At 40.3% G+C, this 20,657-nt stretch overlaps 2 protein-coding genes across 4 annotated transcripts in view; one reads left to right on the top strand and one right to left on the bottom strand.

Annotated features, from left to right (window-relative positions):
• Positions 1–16,647, bottom strand: part of LOC138976016 (mediator of RNA polymerase II transcription subunit 13-like) — a 64,141-nt gene extending 47,494 nt beyond the window's left edge. For both annotated transcript variants that reach the window (XM_070348804.1, XM_070348805.1), the window contains exons 1-4: positions 16,441–16,647; positions 15,806–16,064; positions 13,095–13,191; positions 7,305–7,382 (exon numbers count right to left, since the gene is read on the bottom strand). In XM_070348804.1, coding sequence (XP_070204905.1) covers positions 7,305–7,382; positions 13,095–13,191; positions 15,806–16,064; positions 16,441–16,509 — 503 coding nt within the window. In that variant the 5' untranslated portion in view covers positions 16,510–16,647. The remainder of the gene's footprint in view (positions 1–7,304; positions 7,383–13,094; positions 13,192–15,805; positions 16,065–16,440) is intronic.
• A 75-nt stretch (positions 16,648–16,722) lies between these two features.
• The window catches only part of LOC138976007 (protein hobbit-like), a 138,413-nt gene continuing 134,478 nt past the window's right edge, over positions 16,723–20,657 (top strand). For both annotated transcript variants that reach the window (XM_070348798.1, XM_070348797.1), the window contains exon 1: positions 16,723–16,892. In XM_070348798.1, the coding sequence (XP_070204899.1) occupies positions 16,834–16,892 (59 nt within the window). In that variant the 5' untranslated portion in view covers positions 16,723–16,833. The remainder of the gene's footprint in view (positions 16,893–20,657) is intronic.

The following is a 20,657-nucleotide window of genomic DNA, read 5'->3' as shown; positions in this document are numbered from 1 at the left end:
CTAGGGGTTCGACCCCAAAAACAATACGCATTTCAATTTACACTTCCAATTCCAGAGAAAAAAACACCAACCAGTCATCTAGTTTCAACGCTTGGCCTTCAACATAATAGATTGTTTATGTTTACAAAAGTTTTGATTGCCAACATTTCTAAGCATGCCTCCTCTTTTCAACAGGATCATGAACTTATCACAAAAAAGATTCTGAACTTTCACATAGTATTTACACTGAAGAAAGCAAGGTTGCCCACAGAAGAGATAACCTCAAGGGTTATCAAGGTCACTGTGCATAATATGTATGAGCTGCCTGGGAAAGGCCTTCTTTTTATGAGTTGACGTTTAAATGTATTGAACTGTTATGCTCAAGCACAGCTTGTCTTCAGAAACTTTGACTTTGAGGACAGTAGCCAGATCCAACATAAACTATATCATGAATTTGTTTCCTCTGTTTATAAAAGATTTAAATTAAAACCACTACCCTTTAATTATTAGCAAACCTATTTCTCTAAAATACTAAACTGACACTTGCTGTTTAGAATACTGCACAAATTGAAGAAGGCATTTTCCTTTCTATTAAAAATATACCTTTACGACAAACAAAAAGTTTTATTTTGCTTGACAACACAGCCTTAATTACCTATTTAAGATTAATTGCACACAGGTGTTCTCAAAACATCAATCAAAATGTGACCGGCTCCAACAAAAGGATAACAAAGTCGCTGAGGCCGAACAGAGAGAACCAGAGCCATGCCCAAAATTTAGGATTTTGAGATTTATGCATTTCTGCAATCTACCAAATGTGTTATATCTATTCTGTAAATATCAATTTCAGATTCGCTTTGCAAATATAATAAAAATGAGGTTTTATTGCACTGCAGACGCGAAATAAGCACCTTTTTAACCCCCAAGTTATTGTTTCTTTCTTTGCTTTTTGTACTTAAAACAAACTTTATTTTCATTTTTTTTAATGCATATTGAATACACATGGGTGAAAGCTATGAAAATCAAATTGACTGAAACATTTTTGAGGCAGGGGTCCAGGGGCCGCCCAGGCCCTGGCGGGGTACGGGGCAGGGCCCCATTAGGGGGTCCAGGGGGGGTCAACGCCCCCCGGCCGAAAACGAATTTTTGCATTATACATTGTGATTTTGTGGCCTTTCCTGGCAAAAAAATACACTTTTTGTCACTATCATGCAGGTCAAAAAAATACCTTCAGATTCTAATGATATGGTAAAAAGGGTAAACAAAATCAAAACAATTCACAGAAGTAATCATTTTTCTTTTGTATCTTTTCACACTTGCATCTTCCAACACAACGACACAATTGATAACAATTAACATTGACAACAGCCAATTACTAAATGAAATAGAAACTGAACAACTGAACAACTGAAATAAAAGTTCAAAATATTTAATTATAAGAAGCAAACATTGCCAGACAGGCATTGAAATAAATGATGAAACAGAATGTCACACATGCAAACAGCATGATGTAGCACTGCACAAAGTAGCAACTAAGCAGTAGCATCTCTTATAGTGCAAAGTTCTCAAGGAAAAGCACTTGAGTTTCAAGCACCAAACTTACCACACACAGTTTTAGTTTCATGAACTCCAACCAGTCCCATCGCCATTTGTTGGCTAGACCAGCATCAATAAGATCTGTCCATGCGTTTTCCGTCAAAACCGGTATCTTTGTCGCAGAAATCGTGTCACCACTTCATAATGCCTGCCAAAACGCGAGAACTTTTTTTATCGTGATGCAGAGCGAATCCGAAAGCGAAGAAACTTCACCTACGGGGTTTACCGCATAGCAGTTCAAAAACGCGATCCGCTTAAAAAATTTTAAAAAAAATATAAAAAAAAATTTTTTTTTAAAAAAATAAAAATTGCGGATTGACGGAATTTCCGTCAGACTTATTTTCAGATTGACGGATTTCAGTCAATTGACGGGCTACTTTCACCCATGAATACAAGTTTACATCTAATCATGATCAGTCACTTTCAGCTTTAGAAGTTAAACTAAAAGCCATATTGCTAGGGATTTTTTGCAAATTTACTCCTGTTACCTTCACACCTGCTTTTCTCAAAATGGCCGCTTGAGTTTGAGCAAACTTTAAATCGCTATATCTCATCAACGCTTAACAATAGAAAATTGTTGTAAAAACCATCTGAAAGCTGGTTATCTTCACTTTCAAGGAATACCAAAAACTCCAAATGTGAAAAATGACACTTTGTTATCCTTTTGTGGGAGTGGGTCACAAATCTTTAATAAACAATTGAATTTCTTGATAATATTTTTCTTTGAATATATATACATCAGGCATGGGAATTGAAAATTGTAAAAAAGGCGGAAAATTTATAACCGAAGACGCGAAAAATGTTTTCTCCAAAGAACCCAGATGGTGCAATCTGGTGTCATCTGAGCTCCAAGTTTGCCATTAAATTCTGTTTTTAGAATCAGAGTTTTTAGTACAAAAATGTACCAATTTTTGCTTTTTTGAAGAACAAAAATATATACATATGTATTATATGGTTTAAATTTGTAAAAAAAATTGATCTGTTGAGACAAACAGGAAAATGTAACTTGTAACACAATCTGTGCAATCTGGTTTACTTTCAAACATAAAAGTTCAATAACTGAGGCGGGCGGTAGCAGTGCGTGTTCAACAAAGTATGGAAAGTTTTCGCGGGCTTTTGCGCAAAGGCCAAAGTAACCGGTGCCTTTTTTGTGTGCCTCCCCCCTTTATTTTTTCGGCGGACACTTTTGCATTTTCGGCGGAACAAAAAAAAAATTCGGCGGAAATCCGCCGTTCGGCGGACAATTCCCATGCCTGATACATGTGTGTCTTCATGGGCATATGAACATGAGTAAAAATAAGCCCATTGCCGAGGTTAACAAGCTTAAAAAGTAGACAACTTGTGCGCAAGCGATCAGCACACCGTACTCTTTGCTGCCAATCTGACAGCCCTTTGAAAGTTGTCAAAACAAATAGCATGTGCATGTTTACACCAGAATCTGCACTGTGCATGCCGCGCCATTAAAGTCGTCAGATCAAACACAGTGCTACCTCTATTTATGACCTTTTAATTTCAACTTTTGCCGCCATTCAATTTGCTTTCCTTCTTCTTATAACAAGAAGGGCAAAGCCCATACGACTCACATGCTTGACCTTGACCTTTACATGACCTTTACCTTCAGGGTCAAGGTCAAATAACTAAACCTAGCAATGACATCATACACTAAGAACTGCTTTACACATTTTTCCTACCAAAATACATGTGACCTTGACCCAAGGTCAAGGTCATCCAAGGTCATGCAACACAAAGCTGTTAATTCAAGACATAGGAAGTACAATGGTGCTTATTGGCTCTTTCTACCATGAGATATGGTCAATTTTAGTGGTTCACTACCTTATTTTGGTCACATTTCATAAGGGTCAAAGTGACCTTGACCTTGATCATATGTGACCAAATGTGTCTCATGATGAAAGCATAACATGTGCCCCACATAATTTTTAAGTTTGAAACAGTTATCTTCCATAGTTCAGGGTCAAGGTCACTTCAAAATATGTATAAAATCCAACTTTGAAGAGCTCCTGTGACCTTGACCTTGAAGCAAGGTAAACCAAACTGGTATCAAAAGATGGGGCTTACTTTGCCCTATATATCATATATAGGTGAGGTATTCAATCTCAAAAACTTCAGAGAAAAGGGGAAAAATGTGAAAAATAGCTGTTTTTTAGACAACATTTATGGCCCCTGCGACCTTGACCTTGAAGCAAGGTCAAGATGCTATGTATGTTTTTTGGGGCCTTGTCATCATACACCATCTGATAGACTGAATAGTGTCCAAGAAATATCCAACGTTAAAGTTTTCCGGACGGACGGACGGACGTCCGGACGACTCGGGTGAGTACACAAGACTCACTTTTGCTTCGCATGTGAGTCAAAAATCATTCTTATGACCTACATACCTCAAAGAAGTGAACAGAAATGTTGCACAAATCACCCACCCACAATCTGTTTCCTAATAGGCATTGGTGTACAATGTGTGTGTGCGCATACGTGTGTGTAAACAGATTTGTCAATATGGACAGCTCATTTTATTATCTTCATGAATGTTTCACATGTTTTGCATGCATGAAGTGTTTACATGTGATTTATGCTAAATGGGTATTATGTGCATAATGTACCCTTTAACATAGATATTGTGTAATTGTTATTTTACTGTCTCCATGTCATGTTGACAGATGTTAATACATGTTGATTGTCTACTGTAATTTACACTTAAAAATTGAAATGCCCTGAGAGCAAATAATTATTCTGTGGTTCGTGCTATATAAGTGTTATTATTACTATTAGACCTCAAACACGTCAAGAGCATCAAACCATCTGATTTTTACAGAGCAAACAGCAGGAAAAACCCTAATATCACCAGAATACTCAAAATGCTTTCTGATTTGTAGCCGGCTGTGACACGTTGTTTATTATTATATTAAGCAGCAAAAAATTTGAGAGAGAGATGGCTCTAGATAGAGATGACAGAAAGTCATGAGCATAGAACACAGTTCAGGTCAACCAATAATATTTGAACTAAGGCACCTTCCTTCTCATGTAAGTTGTAACCCTGATAGACCTGTTCAAATTTCACATGGGATGAGAGCTTCCTTCCACTTGAACACATACCAACATTCAACGACCAAGCTACTTTCTGTGCAGAGTGACACTTTTTTGTTGAATAAATTATGTAAATTGTAAGGCCACAAATGTCAACATACAAAATCATTTCAGGAGAAACTCCCACTTTTAACCAATAAATCTTGAAACATCAAGTGGAAGGATGTTCTCAATCAGTGTTAAAGCCTTGACAGATTGGTGATGGTTGACTGAATGTTTATCTAATTAACCTGCTCACACTAAACAAATACCCCCTGGAAGGTGAAAAACATCAATTCAATTTCCCTTGAGCACAATAATAAGCTCAATGAAAACTTTCACATCAGTTCTCCAGTGATTATGCAATTAGTTATGCAGGGATGTTGCCACAAATTCATACCTATAGGACAAATGTCCTGAACTCTTTGGCATCAATAGGACATTTGACTGCTTTCAGACATTTTAATCTGACATTACAATTGTGTGCAAAACACAAAATTATCATGTGCAAACACACATATCAGTATATTCACCAACATTGTGTGCGTATATTGTTTTATTACATTTGTTTCAAACAGGACACACACAAAAAAGAAACAAACAACCTAAACAAGAGGCGAAGCCTTCAAGGCTCCCGTAAGAAATCGACAAACAGTAACACAAACTCAATCACTCCGGCGTCACACATGTATACAGTAAGCATAGACACGGTGCAAGAGTGGGAGACGCTAGATCTAGATCTGTCTGTCTGTAGCCTACTTACGGGGACACGACTGCCACTGAGATCGACACTGCCCTTTCGACAGCGCTTCCTCGTGCAGACACTGAAAACACTCTGTGCAGATCAACCTGTAGGAAATCTCCTTTGGTATCTTCTTTATCTATTTTTTCTGGTGCCGCTACGAAACCGAACAATGTGAAATCGTCTTCCCCGAATCGGCGAATGCAGCTCGGTTAGAACTGAGAAGTGAATCTATACCACAATCCTTCACGCGATCTGACCTAACCTTGACCCCTGACCTGGTCTACATACCACACACAACACAAACCAGTCACCTGTTTTTACCCCCCCCCCCCCCAAACCCACCACCACCCGTTTTCTTTGGATACACTTTCTTTCTTTATTTGGTGTTTAACGTCGTTTTCAACCACTTTGGATACACACTTTATCTACATACGTGCCGACGAAATGTTGATCATTGCTTCAATACTTTGAAGCTGTTGCTTGGATAATAACCCGGTAAAATTAGTATTTCGGTGTTCAGTCAAATGTTAAAGTTTCTATCACACACGCACGCACGCACAGACAGACAAAAGTTAGCATCGCATAGGCTACACTTACGTGAGCCAAAAAGGACCAAAAACTTCAGCACTATCACGAAAAGAAAATTATCAAATATCGCGCTGTCCAAAGGAATGGAGTTCTTATCGGACCTTGGCCGCGCTCAGTTGAAAACGATAGGACATCTGACCGCAATGCGGCTATGTGAATCGGAAATTTGAGCCTTTTAATCGGTCTATGTCCTATGTCCGACGCCTAACGACATCTCTGATTATGCATGCATATAATGCAAACATTTGTTTCTAAGCATGTAACAGGTGGTGAGAAACTTAAGCACAATTCATTTAGACATAGAAAAGTGTTCTGACAGTAGAAAATCTATGCACAATGGGCACTTTCTCATTCAATCTTAAAGGTGGTCGTCTACATTTTTGCTTTTTTTCAATAATCTTATGGTTAGATTTCGATACAAAATTATGTCAAATGATGAATGAACCATGGGGGAAAAAGTTATAGAAAAAAAAATATATGTAATTTATTTATTTTTTTTTGTGGGTAGCGTGACTCACGCTTCCAATATTTTGTTTTCTGTTTGCTGAGAACATGTGCTTTGCCTAAAAATACTGACCACTCATTCATGTCACTGTGCTTATAGCCACGCCCAAACAAGTGCAGCAACAGTTTGACACTGGAGCGCTGTCCACGCTTTTTTTTTAAACGCACGGGATTTGAGAGGAGTTTTGCGCTTGGCATTTTCCAAATAAGGATATCCTACTATGAGTACTACGCTAGAATACTACAATGAATTTTCAAACGGCTACACTGGCTTCGTCTTTCCTGATCGAAAGGGGGTGTATTGTTGATATTTGTAGATAATAGACTCTGCATTTTAATGGTCAAATGGCGATTTCGGAATAAAAATGTAGACAAGGACCTTTAACTGCACAATCAGTAAAGAAACCTTTTTGTAACTTCCATTTGCCGTTGACCCCACAATAACAACGAAGAAGAAACCATATATATGTTATCAAACCTCTCAGTCAAAACCCCTTTGATTGCATTTTTTCCCCTTTTACATTCACTTATAAATATAACTTGGATCTCTCTTGTCACTACTCAACACAACCAACCCACATTCACAACCTGACATTAATATTTATGATAAGGCGATCAGAATGTACATTGTACCAGACAAAATACTTTAAATAGTATTTACATTTCTGCTCGTTTCTTTCTACAAGTGCCTGACCCACTGGCAGTTCATTGTCCCTGAACCAGCAACCGAAGAAAAAATGGTGGATGGTGGTGGTGGAGATTATGAAGGAGCATAAAAAAAACTTTCTCAACTATAGAGATGGCGATCACTCACCTTCTGTCTCCTGTAGAGTGGTCCTGTGGCATCACAAACCACTTGCCAAGGCGAACAAAGTTTTTGGAAAGTAAGCATCTGCAAAGACATAGTATCATCAGTTTTACTTTTACATGATTTCACAACTAGCAAGAGTAAATAACAACACTTCTTTAAATTATGTCCGCTCTTGTAGCTACTAAAAAAATTAAGTTGGATTAGCAAAACCAGAACCAATAAACTCTTATTCCACTTTTAGAAATCTGGCGTTTCTTGCTGACATGATTATGCCGATTAATTTTTGAAGACTGTCGCATGTGACATAGGCAAAATGTAAAGGATCAGGACCGCTTTCAGCCAAGCCCAATTGCTTCCACTACCAAATTTATGGGTGGAAGCCCAAAATGTTGCCAGGACTGAACATTTTGGAAGGCCGGGGTCTAGGTGGCCTCTCCTGACTTGTAAATTTTAGAACAAACAAGCTTTTTGGAGATGCATCTATATCTATATACGGCTTGTGTGTGTCTGTGTGTCTGTCGGTGTCACTTCGCGATGCACGGCCAAATTTCTCGATGGATCTGCTTCAAATTTGGTGGGCATATTCAGGAAGACCCCGGACACAATCTGGTCGATGAAAATTTTCAACCGATTTTGGTTTTTCTGTACATCCATTCCCAGTAACTCTTCCTTATCTTCTCCAGTGTTTTGCGCGTTTATCTCCCTTCCTTCGTGTGGCGTCAATCGCGTACAATGCGTCGGCTCTACTTCTTCCCGGCGAAGCGGGTATTCATCTAGTAATATATACATCTTGTAAACTTGAAGGTTTTTGTAACTGACCAGCTGAAAATTAATTTTAGCATTTCATGAGGGGGCTATTTGAGCCTCAGCTGGCTTTAAAACTGATAACAGCAAACAAAAACAACAACAAATGGGGGAGAGAAGGGGGTAAGGAGGGGGGATAAGGGGGGGGGGGGGGGGGGAGGAGAGAATGCACAAAATCAAAAACCTCTATACTTGAAGATGTTTGGTTGTATCACTCTTGCTAGGAGGTCTACAAAAACAAGTGGTAAACACATTTCAAGAAGGGCCTTTAGAAGCTCCTATAAGCTTAAACAAAATCTTAAAATTGGAGATGCACAAAAGTAAAAAATCTTGTAAACAGTTACTTGAAGGTTTTTGTAACTAACCAGCTGAAAGTGCATTTTTAGCAATTCAAGAGTTGCTATTTAAGCCTCTCCTGGCTTTAAAACTGAAAACAGTACACACTTTTTTGGGGGGGTGGTGGGGTGGGGGGGGGGGGGGGGTGTGTGAATGCACAAAATCAAAAACCTCTATACTTGAAGGTGTTTGGTTGCATCACTCTTGCTAGGGGGTCTACACAAACAAGTGGTAAACAAATTTCAAGAAGGGCTTTAGAAGCGGCTTAAACAAAAACTTAAAATTGGAGATGCACATAATTAAATTTTTTTGTAAACTTGAAGGTATTTGATTTCATCACCTACTTTTGTCTTTGTTTAAAACAAATGTTTACTGCATTAAAGGAAAATTGCCATGCAAACAAAGCAAACACAGAAAATAACAGTCACCTCCCTTGTACTACACATCTTTACTTGTAGCTTACGATTTTATCATTGCAGGTGGTATATATTATAGAATATATTCTCAAATAATTGTTGAACCATAGCTTGAACCAAATGAGAAACAAGTTTCAAGTCAGTTTGTTTCAATTTAACACCTTTCTTTCTTTGGTGTTTTACGTCGTTTTCAACCACGAAGGTTATATCGCGACGGGGGAAAGGGGGAAGATGGAATAGAGCCACTTGCCAATTGTTTGTTGTTCTCAAAAGCACTAATCAAAAATTTGCTCCAGGGGCTTGCAACGTAGTACAATATATTACCTTACTGGGAGAATGCAAGTTTCCAGTACAAAGGACTTGTAAAATATTTCTTACATACTGCTTGACTAAAATCTTTACAAAAATTGACTATATTCTATACAAGAAACACTTAACAAGGGTAAAAGGAGAAACAGAATCCGTTAGTCGCCTCTTACGACATGCTGGGGAGCATCGGGTAAATTCTTTCTCGTCCCATCCAATATGGGACTCCCCCTAACACGCGGGGGGAATTTAACACCTTCAAAAGGGCTAACTGTTCAGGTTATAAAAGAAGAAGGTTTTGACAAAAACAGAAACCACCAGAGTTATATCCCTTGCTAATGCTATACACAGTCTTCTGATGCTGCTTTTCAATTCATCATTTCAGGAGTTATATTCTAAAATTATTGTTGAATCATAGCTTGAATTAAAAGAGAAATATGTTTAAATTAAGCGTGTTTCACTTGCAAACTTTCTAAAGGACTCAATGTATCAGAATAAAAATACCACTAGTTCACAGATTAGGAATACCATTTTTTTTCTACCACACCACTTAAGGTCTCTGAATCCCTGCAAGTGGGGTATGTAAAGTTGTGGGTGAGCAGAACACCCCCCCCGGGGACCCTGGTAGCTCAGGTGGTAGAGCACTGGACTTGTGATCGAAAGGTCGCTGGTTCGAATCCGGGCCGGGAGGACACAGGTCAACCTTATGTGCAGACCCAGAGACGGTATCCATCTCCCACCCCCGTGTCACCACAGTGGCACGTAAAAGACCTCGGTCATTCTGCCATAAGTGCAGATGGCTGATACCACCTAAACACGCATGCACTTGTGTATCTCATCTAAAGTCGGGTTAAAACCCGGGAACATGCCCCTAATGGCTTTGCCGTGAGGGCGTAAAACTTGAATTTCATGCGCACGATAAAAATCCCAGGATTACAGCAAAAGCCTCAGGCCTTGGAAACACGAATACATGCATGCAAAAATATGAAGCCCGGGTGTCCGTTCGGCCAACAGCCAACAAAGTAACCATTTCAGCACTGACCCAAGACGACCCAACCCGGTCCCTAGCCCATTTCAGTTCTCCTCTAGCAGCCAGCCAGCTGTCTACACCCCCACCCCCCCCCCCTCCCCTGCATTTTGATTTTTGATACAAAGCCGGGTTTACCCATGTAACATGCCCTTCATGGCTTTGCCGTGAGGGCGTAAAACTTGATGCCACATTCTATGACGGCTTACTAGTGCCAAAACCTAGGGTTAACAGTGTTAATTACTAATTTTCATTTTTGCCTCATTGAGTCATTTTCGGTCACAGTAGTCGGATTTTAAGAGTCTGCACTGAGAGGCTTCAACGTGCGGCAAACATCACTCACACAATTTCTGAAATATCTTTTAATAGAAGGCCTTATCGAACAAGTTATCCGACGGGATGCATATCACAGTTTTCTGCAATAGCTCTTTCCTTAAACGTTGTTTTGGGTATCTTAGAAAACAATAATCGACCCCGAAAACTTTCGAATCGAAGCTGTTCATAGCAGACGGACTTTTGATCGGCTGTGGTCTCACACTTTCACAGATATCTTTCAATAAAATTCCTTATTCGACAAGTTGTCGGGCAGACAGCCGTACCTCATATTTGTTTCCACTACCACACTCATAAATTTGCTTTGTGGTGTATTAGTGAAGGAAAATCGATCCAAAAAAGTTCCAACCGAGAGAGGAAAAATGGCGGTCGGACGGACATGTGCTAAAGGTCCGACCACTAGCAGACGGATCTCTTCGGTCGAGACTCACACACTTTCACAAATATCTTTCGATAGAATTCGTTATTCAACAAGTTGTCGGACAGACAGTTGTATGTCACGGTTATCTACACATGCGCTCAGCTCTCATTGTTAATTTGCATCGGATTAAAGAACTATGGACCAGAAAAGTTTCGAATCGAAGGATGTTTCGCTCTGGCCGGCGTAACAGTCGCGCATGCGCATCGAGCCCCCACAGTCATGAGGCACACGAAAATTAGTAATTAATGCGTGAAAATTACTAATTTTTAGTTTTGGCACAAGTAAGCCGTCAGGAAGCGAGCCAAAACTGAAAATTAGACATTAACACTTGAAAATTAGTTATTAACACGTGAAAATGAGTAATTAAAACGTGAACATTTTCACGTCATAATTGTAATTTTCTTGTGAAAATTAGTAACTTTCACTAGTTAGTAAGCCCTCAAACTTTTGGCGCAAGAAAGCCCTCATAACATTTGCCAGGATGACATGACATAGCTGCTCCCTACATGTCACTCAATTTGGTCAATTTGGTAATGGTGAAAGGTAGTTGACCTTCTGTACACAGAACGGAGTGTAAACAACAGCTGCCAGGGATTAACAAAAAAAAAGGTAAAAAGAGAAATTCAAGTTTTACGCCCTCACGGCAAAGCCATTAGGGGCATGTTCCAAGGTTTTAACACGACTTTAGATGAGATACACAGGTGTATGCGTGTTTAGGTGGTATCAGCCATCTGCACTTATGGCAGAATGACCAAGGTCTTGTACGTGCCACTGTGGTGACACGGGGGAGTGAGATGGATACCGTCTCTGGGTCTGCACATAAGGTTGACCTGTGTCCATCCCGGCCCGGATTCGAACCAGCGACCTTTCGATCACAAGTCCAGTGCTCTACCACCTGAGCTACCCGTGCCCCTCTAAGGTAAAAACCCCCCTAAAATTTTTTTTTTTTTAAGAAAGGTAAAAAATAAAAAAAATTCCAACATTTTTCCTGGGATGGAAATCCGTCAGGGACGGAAGAAATCCCACCCCTGCAAATTAGAGAGAAAGATCGTACAAAACGGTCTATGTAGTCATACTTCTGTTTGCCTGTGCAAAATGTGTACACCTACCGTCATGAAAAATTGAGGATGAACAAAGCAGAGCAATTATTTAAGACAAAAATACAGCTCAACTAGAGCATTGAATCTCTGCAAACAATGGTGATTCAAGTTAAAAGGGATTTATTTCTTTTCTCTAGTTACAAGCTTCAACCCCAATAAGTAATATGAACCAGAAACAGAATATATGCTGCTTTAGCTCAACAGACATTGAAGAGAATGACAATTGTATCATTTTTGACCCAAACTTGACCCTACCGTGACCTCAAAATATGACCAGGCTCAAGTCATGTCCTCATGTCCCCAAATCCTAAAACCGCTGGAAGTTTCAATGATCTAACTTCTAAGCAAGTAAGAAAAGAATAACTTTTGATTTTTCTTGCCCTACCATGAAACCAACTGTGACTTTGAAACATGAGGGTTCTGTTTCAAAACAAAGTTGAATATGTATAATTTTTAACAAAAAATTGACTTGACTGTGACCTGGAAATCTAAGGTCAACCAGAGTTGGTTCATGACTCGAAATTCATTGAACCCTGAAGTGTGTGAGATTTCAAATCTTCAGCTTTAAAACCATTTAAAAAAAAAATTTCTCCATATTTTGACCCGAACATGACTGCTGTGAGTGTGACCATGACATTTGACGAGGATCAACCATGCCTTTGGTAATGTTGGGAGGTCGTCAAACCTAAGAAGTGTGTAAAAATTAAAATAAAAAATATTCCATTTTATGACGCTACCTGGGTGTGATACCTGAACTTGAAGAGGGTCAATAAGATTTGGGTCATGTTGGGAGGTCATCAACCCCTAGAAGTGTGGAATAGCTTAAAGCTCCACCTTTATAAGCATCCGAGAAACCTAAATATTAAGTTTTTATAATCCACTCCTGAGACCTTGAAATACATGTATGAGATAACCTCAACTTTAATTTTTTTGGTCATGGCCGGCCGGCCAGACACAGCTCATTACTAAGACCCATTCATCACTCAGGTGAGTCTAAAAGGAGAGTATTTTTTCACTTCAGGGTGAGCACATTACTATTTACTGACTTACCTTTCAATCAAGTTGTGCAGTGCTTTGAAGAGAAGTGTGCGGCACTCATAGGTCAGTCCACTGTCTTTATCTCTGTCCCATGTTCCATGCTCCACTTCTGAAAATGTCATCACTCATCACCACTTGTTGCAACAATTACACACATTAAGAACTGCAAGAAGAGCTTCTCAATTGATGGGCAACCATGACCACTAATTTTGACTCCCATGCAGCAGCTAAGACAAGTTAATCACTAAAGTCGATTCCAGTTTTTGATGATTAGCATGGACCCTTCTTTAACTTTAAGAAACGATAAGCACAGTCCCCAGACAAACCAGATATGCGTTTTCAGCAATAGCTAACACTTCATTTGGTCCGTGGTTTGCAGAGAATCTATAAATGGACACTTGCAATGCTAGATTTGCTACATGCATTTCTTTTTATTTCGAACTCTTCTTTTAGAGCACATGTTGCATGAAGACTAAAGGCTGTAGATCTATTTGGGTGAGAAAAAAAAATCCTAATAAGTTACATTTTATAATGCTAACAAAATTCAGTGCTTCCGGTTCCAAGACAGACCAGTCTAGCCCCCCCCCCCCCCCCCCCCCCCCAAATCCTGGAACCGTTTTTTTGACCAATCAAAAAACCACCCAAAAAATCTTTACAAAAAAGATCTTGATTTTGCAGACTTTACAAGGAAAGCTTCTGCATAGTATTATAATGACGTCCAGGGAACACGGCTCGCACATTTAAAGCCAATAGAACGCCACATGTGCCCCCCCCCAGTAACTGACCAAACATCCCTTTTCATTTCATTTAAAAAAAAATTTGTCTGCAGAAAAGTAAAAACAATGTCAACAACAGCATCCATCAACATGCCAAAGACGATACACTCCTGACTCAACAATGCTTTCTGACAGATTCGCAAGATTTGGCTTGAACAGAAAACAATACCAACCTGCATGATACATGTACAAATACATGCATCTGTGTAAGGCCTAAATTGTAAAACGCAGATGAGATCATTTACCTTCTGAATCTTAAAAAAACTTTATTAAAAAACAAAACCTTTTGACTTGTCAGGTTTTTTTTTATCTCTCTCTTTTTCTCACTTTATGGCCATAGTGTCTGTCAGACATATTTTTACTTCTTTAAACAACTTGCACTTGCAGACATGCTGACAAAGAGGCACACAGTTATGAATTTGCAGATCATAATATCTTCAAATTTGGATTAAAGATCAAGAAGCTGTATGTAATATGTTGCAATAACAGTTACTGAGTTAGGGATAACATGCAACATCATCACATGTGCTTTTTTGCCAGTGCCAAAATTATTTACCTCTTCACTAAAAACATTCACAGCCACAATCAACCATCACACTCCCAGTGTCAATGGACCCCAATGACTTTCTTCAGAACAACCATGTCCCACCATCAGGCTTCGGTCAATGCCACAGTTAGTGACATGCATCCAGTTCCCGTGCCAGCAGCTCACAGAGCCAGTGCTGTGCATGTCTGACTTAACGGTGGATCAGCCACCAACTCCCCCCCCCCCCCCACACACACACACACAAACTGACCACCATTCTCTCTTCCATCACAGCTTCCTGCTCCACACCAAGTGCAGACCAGATCAATGAAATTCTGATCTCAGATAAAGTGGAAATCCCAATTGATTGCATTTCCGCTGTGTGGAAAGGGAAGCGCCATAGCTGTGTCCCTCCCCCCCCCCCCTCTTTCTTCCCTCTCCCATTTTTCCTAAGTCTACTACCCCCCCCCCCCCCCCCCCCCCATCTAGCTCTCATTGAGTGCAGGGTTGATGACTTCGGTCTCTGCCAATCAAAGAAATTGACCCGCTCTCTTCTGGCTCCCAGCATCCCCCTGTCAGACCTGAAGCGACCCCTCTCTGCTCTCTAACCAATTTTAACTCCCCTCTCTCCCTGCTTTGTCGGTCTTGCTGGAACATCAAACCAGGAGGGGGAAAGAGCACTTTGTAGGGAGCAGAAAAGAAAAGAGAAGAATTCCCTGCATGCCTGCACTGGGCGAAATGTGAACCTAAATTTGCAATGCAGGATAAAACACAGAGCCCGAGGTTGGAGCTCAGTGTTTGCCTGCCAATGCTGCTGCGTGATCACTGTCAACAATAAACAACTTGGCGTTTGGAGAGAGGAGGGCGGCAGGAGGGGTGGGAGGAGAACAGTTGGCTCTGCCATGCCCCACAAGGCTGGTCACCCCCCCTCAACTGCTCTCTTTTTTCTACGCACCCTCCCCCTCTGCCGCAACAAACCCTGACACTTGTCTGCCTTGCTGCCAGCGACCTAATGAGAACAAAACGGCAAGGCCTCCAAGAGCTGCCTAAACAGAGATCCAACAGTGGGATCTCGTGGAAGGGTCACAGTTAGCAAAACCATGATACTTGTAAATCAGTGATAAGCTTGGGGATGACACAGGACCGAACACGCTTACAATTCCCCCTCTCCTTGCCTCTTTCCCACCACAATGTGAGACAAAATGCCACAGTGGGGCAAAATCAATAAACCAGCACAACACACTGTCAAAAGGCAGACAGAATACTAATGACGCCAAACCATCCCCCACCTCCCACTTTTCTCTAGCCAGTCTCTTTTCTCGATTAGCCACTATTCACGAGGCAATGCTAAACCCGTTCGGCCGATCAAAGAATGCCCCTTCCGCCACTAAGCAGGATGAAGAAGAAAACAGAGCACTCACCTTTCAAACTCGGGTCACACAGCACGTCGTTCAAAAAGCTTGGCGGATCGCCGTACCAGAATACCCACAGCTCTTTGTTGTACGACAGCTGGTCGCTTGGATTTAGCTGCTGTTCTGAATTTCTCAGAACACGGCGCCAGACACACAGGATATCCTTCTGAATGCATTTTGTGTAAGCTATGAGCACGGGGTCATCCAACTGGTCAAACGCCGCGTTATCCACAATCAGCCGGCGCCATTTTATTCCACAAATGTCCGTCTACAACAGAAAAAAACAGGTCCTATGCATCTAACAGCACTATAAATGAACAACAAAGCAATCCTGTTTTTACAAACTGACATGTACCATTCTCTGAGGTTCGTTGGCTCGGTTTATTATCAAACGCAGATCAATATTCCCCTACTCCTGCTCAACACCGATAAGAATTTTATGCCAGGTGACATTTGGTTCCAACAGTTCACGTGCACACTTACACCTCGGTATATGCGATTGAAAACTACCATCGTTGAAAAGCATGTCAATTTAAAAGACTGGCTTGAACATATTATCACAAGGGTTTGCAAATCGACATACCAGAGCATTACATCTCTAACAATAGCCAACAGATAGAGTCCTATTTAAAATCATAACTTACCAAAACGAAGAGATTGGTGTAGCAATCCTCCAAAGTACAACCGTTTCCAGTCGGATTTGGGTGACTCATGGTCACTCCATGTCTTGTTCACCCCACAGTATATCCAATTTTGCTGCTATGGTACACAGCTGACCATAGATTTAGAAAATGTTGTTCATTATTAGATGCTCAGCATAATATGTCGACACGGTAATATGGCCGCCTCGTTCTCTGCAACAACAAGGCGGTAAGGATTACTCTCAATGATTGGCCAGCTCCAGTCACATGGTCCTTGACCTACTTCGGCGCAAGATGGCAGCCTGCAGATTTTAGCGAAGAGAGGCGAGTTCAAACCCACTCAATATGGTCATGATGTGAGACACTGACCCGGTTGTTGTAAATATTAGGCAGCAAATGGCGAATATATTTCTGACTGTGATTTACATCGTGGGCGGAATCTGGATTCTGTGCTGGTAAGTATCATGGCATCCCAAAAACATCGTCTGCATATATATTGAAAGTGAAACGAAAATGTTGTCAGGATCTTCAATCACATGTCAATTTTCGTTATCACAAACGTCTTTCAAGAATGAGATCATGCGATAAACCACTGCAGTAGATGGCTAAGTAATCAAGTTTCTTAATGAGCATCTTATTATCTTCTTGTCGTTCGCCAATGCTAAACTTGGAGTCCAGCTCTGGTAATGAAGCTGGTGGTCTTATGAAGAGCCTAGCATCTTATTATGAAGTTGTTTTGTTTATTTACATTTATTTCATAAATAATGTCATCAAAGTAGCTCTTTGATTTCATATTACTTTCTAGATCTGAGCATGTATGTTCATTTCTTTCATTTTCTATCTTTTCACTTTTTTTGAATATTACCAATTGATATGTGTACTTAATTGTGTGTCTATTTTTACAGCGCATTGCTATTATTAGTATTAATTTTAAACTTGAAGCAGATATTCCCATGGTTGATACAGTCCCCTGTTTCTTTGAGGCGAGAATTGGCGAAGTACCGTTTCTTGGGCATTTCTCGCTGTGAGGAACGCTAGGATTTGGCGAGAGAGTGCTAGCATTTCCTTGGAGGTGCTCGCTACTCAAGAAAAAAAGGCCGCCGCATTGCTGTCAATCTGATTGGCTCTTCGTCGCCGTTGACCGAACAGTGCAGACGATCTTTTCAGTATCAACCAATGGTGTTTAATTCTTCCGTAGCTAGCCATCAAACCGTTTCGTATTCACTCTTGCTTCCTAGCTCCGCGAGAGGCTAGCCTGAAAGAAACACGCGTCAGAACAACATGTTCTTCTTGGCTAGTGCTTAAAATTGTGAGTCAATGCTGTTTCAACAGTATTTTAATGTCTATTATGCCAGCAGGGAGCAACATTTTATAAACGAGTTGTTTTATTATTTTCTTCCTACATGCACGAGACTAAAACCATAATAACATGTGTGTGATTTTATAATGTACTGTTTCTTTGAATTACTTTTGTTGTTGTTGTTGTTGTTGTATTTTTGTTTACAAGTGATTTTGAATTTGATTTTGAAGCAGGTGTCTGGACAAGGGCAATGAGTAATGCTGTCACTAATTCTAAACTAGAGATCAGTCACACCAAATCTAGTTTTATAACAAGATGTGATAGCTATAGAACCCACTCCCTGCAAGGCCAAACTAGGTCGGCTTTTTATTTTATTATTTTTTATTTAAAAAAGAAAGATTCAGTCGAGGAGGTTAAATGTGCCAAAAGTTGATATTTTTTTTAGACATGACAACAAATTTTTAGGGTCGGTAGGAAAAAATAGGGTCGGTCGGGTTACCTTAAACCAACCGAGTCTTTGTTATATATGAAGTCTTATATTGCGCGCGTATCTCCAGACTCGGACTCAAGGCGCAGGGATCTATTTATGCCGTGTGAGATGGAATTTTTTACACAATACATCACGCATTCACATCGACCAGCAGATCGCAACCATTTCGGCGCATATCCTACTTTTCACGGCCTATTATTCCAAGTCACACGGGTATTTTGGTGGACATTTTTTATCTAGTGCCTATACGATTTTGCCAGGAAAGACCTTTTCGTCAATCGTGGGATCTTTAACGTGCACACCCCAATGTAGTGTACACAAAGGGACCTCGGTTGTTCGTCTCATTCGAAAGACTTTGCACACATGGAAACACACACGGACTGGGAGGACTGGGTGGCCGAGTGGTAACGCACTTGCGCTCGGAAGCGAGAGGTTGCGAGTTCGACCCTGGGTCAGGGCGTTAGCAATTATCTCCCCCCTTTCCTAACCTAGGTGGTGGGTTCAAGTGCTAGTCTTTCGGATGAGACGAAAAACCGAGGTCCCTTCGTGTACACTACATTGGGGTGTGCACGTTAAAGATCCCACGATTGATAAAAGGGTCTTTCCTGGCAAAATTGTATAGGCATACATAAAAAATGTCCACCAAAATACCCGTGTGACTTGGAATAATAGGCCGTGAAAAGTAGGATATGCGCCGAAATGGCTGCGATCTGCTGGTCGATGTGAATGCGTGATGTATTGTGTAAAAATTTCCATCTCACACGGCATAAATAGATCTCTGCGCCTTGAGTCCGAGTCTGGAGATACCCGCGCGATATAAGACTTCATATAACATAACATAACGGACGTGCACGTACACACACACACACACACACACACACACACACACACACACACACACACACACACACACACACACACACATATGTGATCATAATTATGTGTATGATCATAATTCATATGCTTGTGCATATAAAAACAAATATTTGCATATGCAGTGTGTTTGGATTATCTTCTAGTTCTACAATGATTTGTTTTTAAAGGACGACTCTGCCTCCCGTAAACCATCTGTTTCTGATCACAGCCTTTAGATAAAGGGCAAACATACTTCATTTGAACGCTTACTGCTTACTGGCTGCTTTGCAATGAGAGTGAGAAATTTTTTAGAGAAATTTTTTCGTGCCGATAGACCACGTGAGTCAATACCTCGTTATGACGCTGAACCTAATTTTTTAAATAAAAAAAAATAAATTGACAGTTTGTGAGACAAACATGGTTAAACTTAAAACACGAAAGAATTCTTTGATCATCAAGACAAAGTCAGTACAGTTCGAAGTTTTCAAAGTAAGGAGCCCGCGTGTATGTCAAGCGAGGTGGGTGACTCGGTTGACTGGCAGCTCTTTTCATTTGATGACGGGAAAGTAGGGTACCAAAACCAAATTATATTGTACAACTTTGCCCTTTTTAAGATGCTGGTCGACTGAGATTACGAGCATTTATTACCGTTTGTTGCTGTGCTAGTGTAGATTGAGTATTGTTTTTTTGAAGACGCTGCCACTCAGATCGTGTCAGTCATTTGTTGTATTTTAGATGCAGAGGTACAAATATAACATGCTACTGCAGATATAGAGTCGTCTTGATACCACAAACGCCTCAATTGATCATGTATAAAAATATAATTTTAAATCAGGGTCAAATGGTACCCCGATGGCTCGGGGGTTGAATAAACTACGAGAACCGGTATGTGGTTTACGTGAGCTAAACAGCCATTCCAGTGATTTGTGTCATTTAATGTTGTTAAATGCTATAGCGAGTGTGTTCCATAAGATTGGTACTGCTGTTTCAAGGCACATTCAAGTTCATGTAAACCATGAGTTTCTGATCACAGATACTGTCAGGCTTTTACACACATTACTAACACCCTTTCGTTTAAACACTCATTGCTTGAGAAAATCCTAGGTGCCCTCCGTAAAGAGCAAGCAATTTTAAAGAATTTATTTTGTGCAGTCAGAACGGATTTACAATGAGACAAATCGGACGCCTCATTTTGGCGCTAGAACTAACTTTTAAAATCAAAATAATAAATTGACAGCTTGTTACACAAACATTCTTAAATCATATAAGAATTCTTTTTTCATCAAGACAAGATCAGTTCAATTCGAAGTTTTGAAAGTTTGAAAAAATGGAGCCCGGAATCAGCTCACATAAGGTTGTGTTTCGCAAGTAGACACATTTTCTGCAGATACAGCGAGTCGCATTGAAATCACAAACTGACGACTAAATAATGAAAAAAAGGAAAGTGGATCATATGGGTTCACGATGGCTCAGGGGTAAAATAAACCACGAAATCTGGTGTGTGGTTTACGCAAGTTAAATAGCCATTCAAACAAACTGTGTCATTTAATGCTATTAAATGCTATTGCAAGTGTG

Source organism: Littorina saxatilis, linkage group LG9 (genome assembly GCF_037325665.1).
Source record: "Littorina saxatilis isolate snail1 linkage group LG9, US_GU_Lsax_2.0, whole genome shotgun sequence".
Taxonomy (NCBI): domain Eukaryota; kingdom Metazoa; phylum Mollusca; class Gastropoda; order Littorinimorpha; family Littorinidae; genus Littorina; species Littorina saxatilis.
This window is presented reverse-complemented; position numbering and strand designations above follow the sequence as displayed.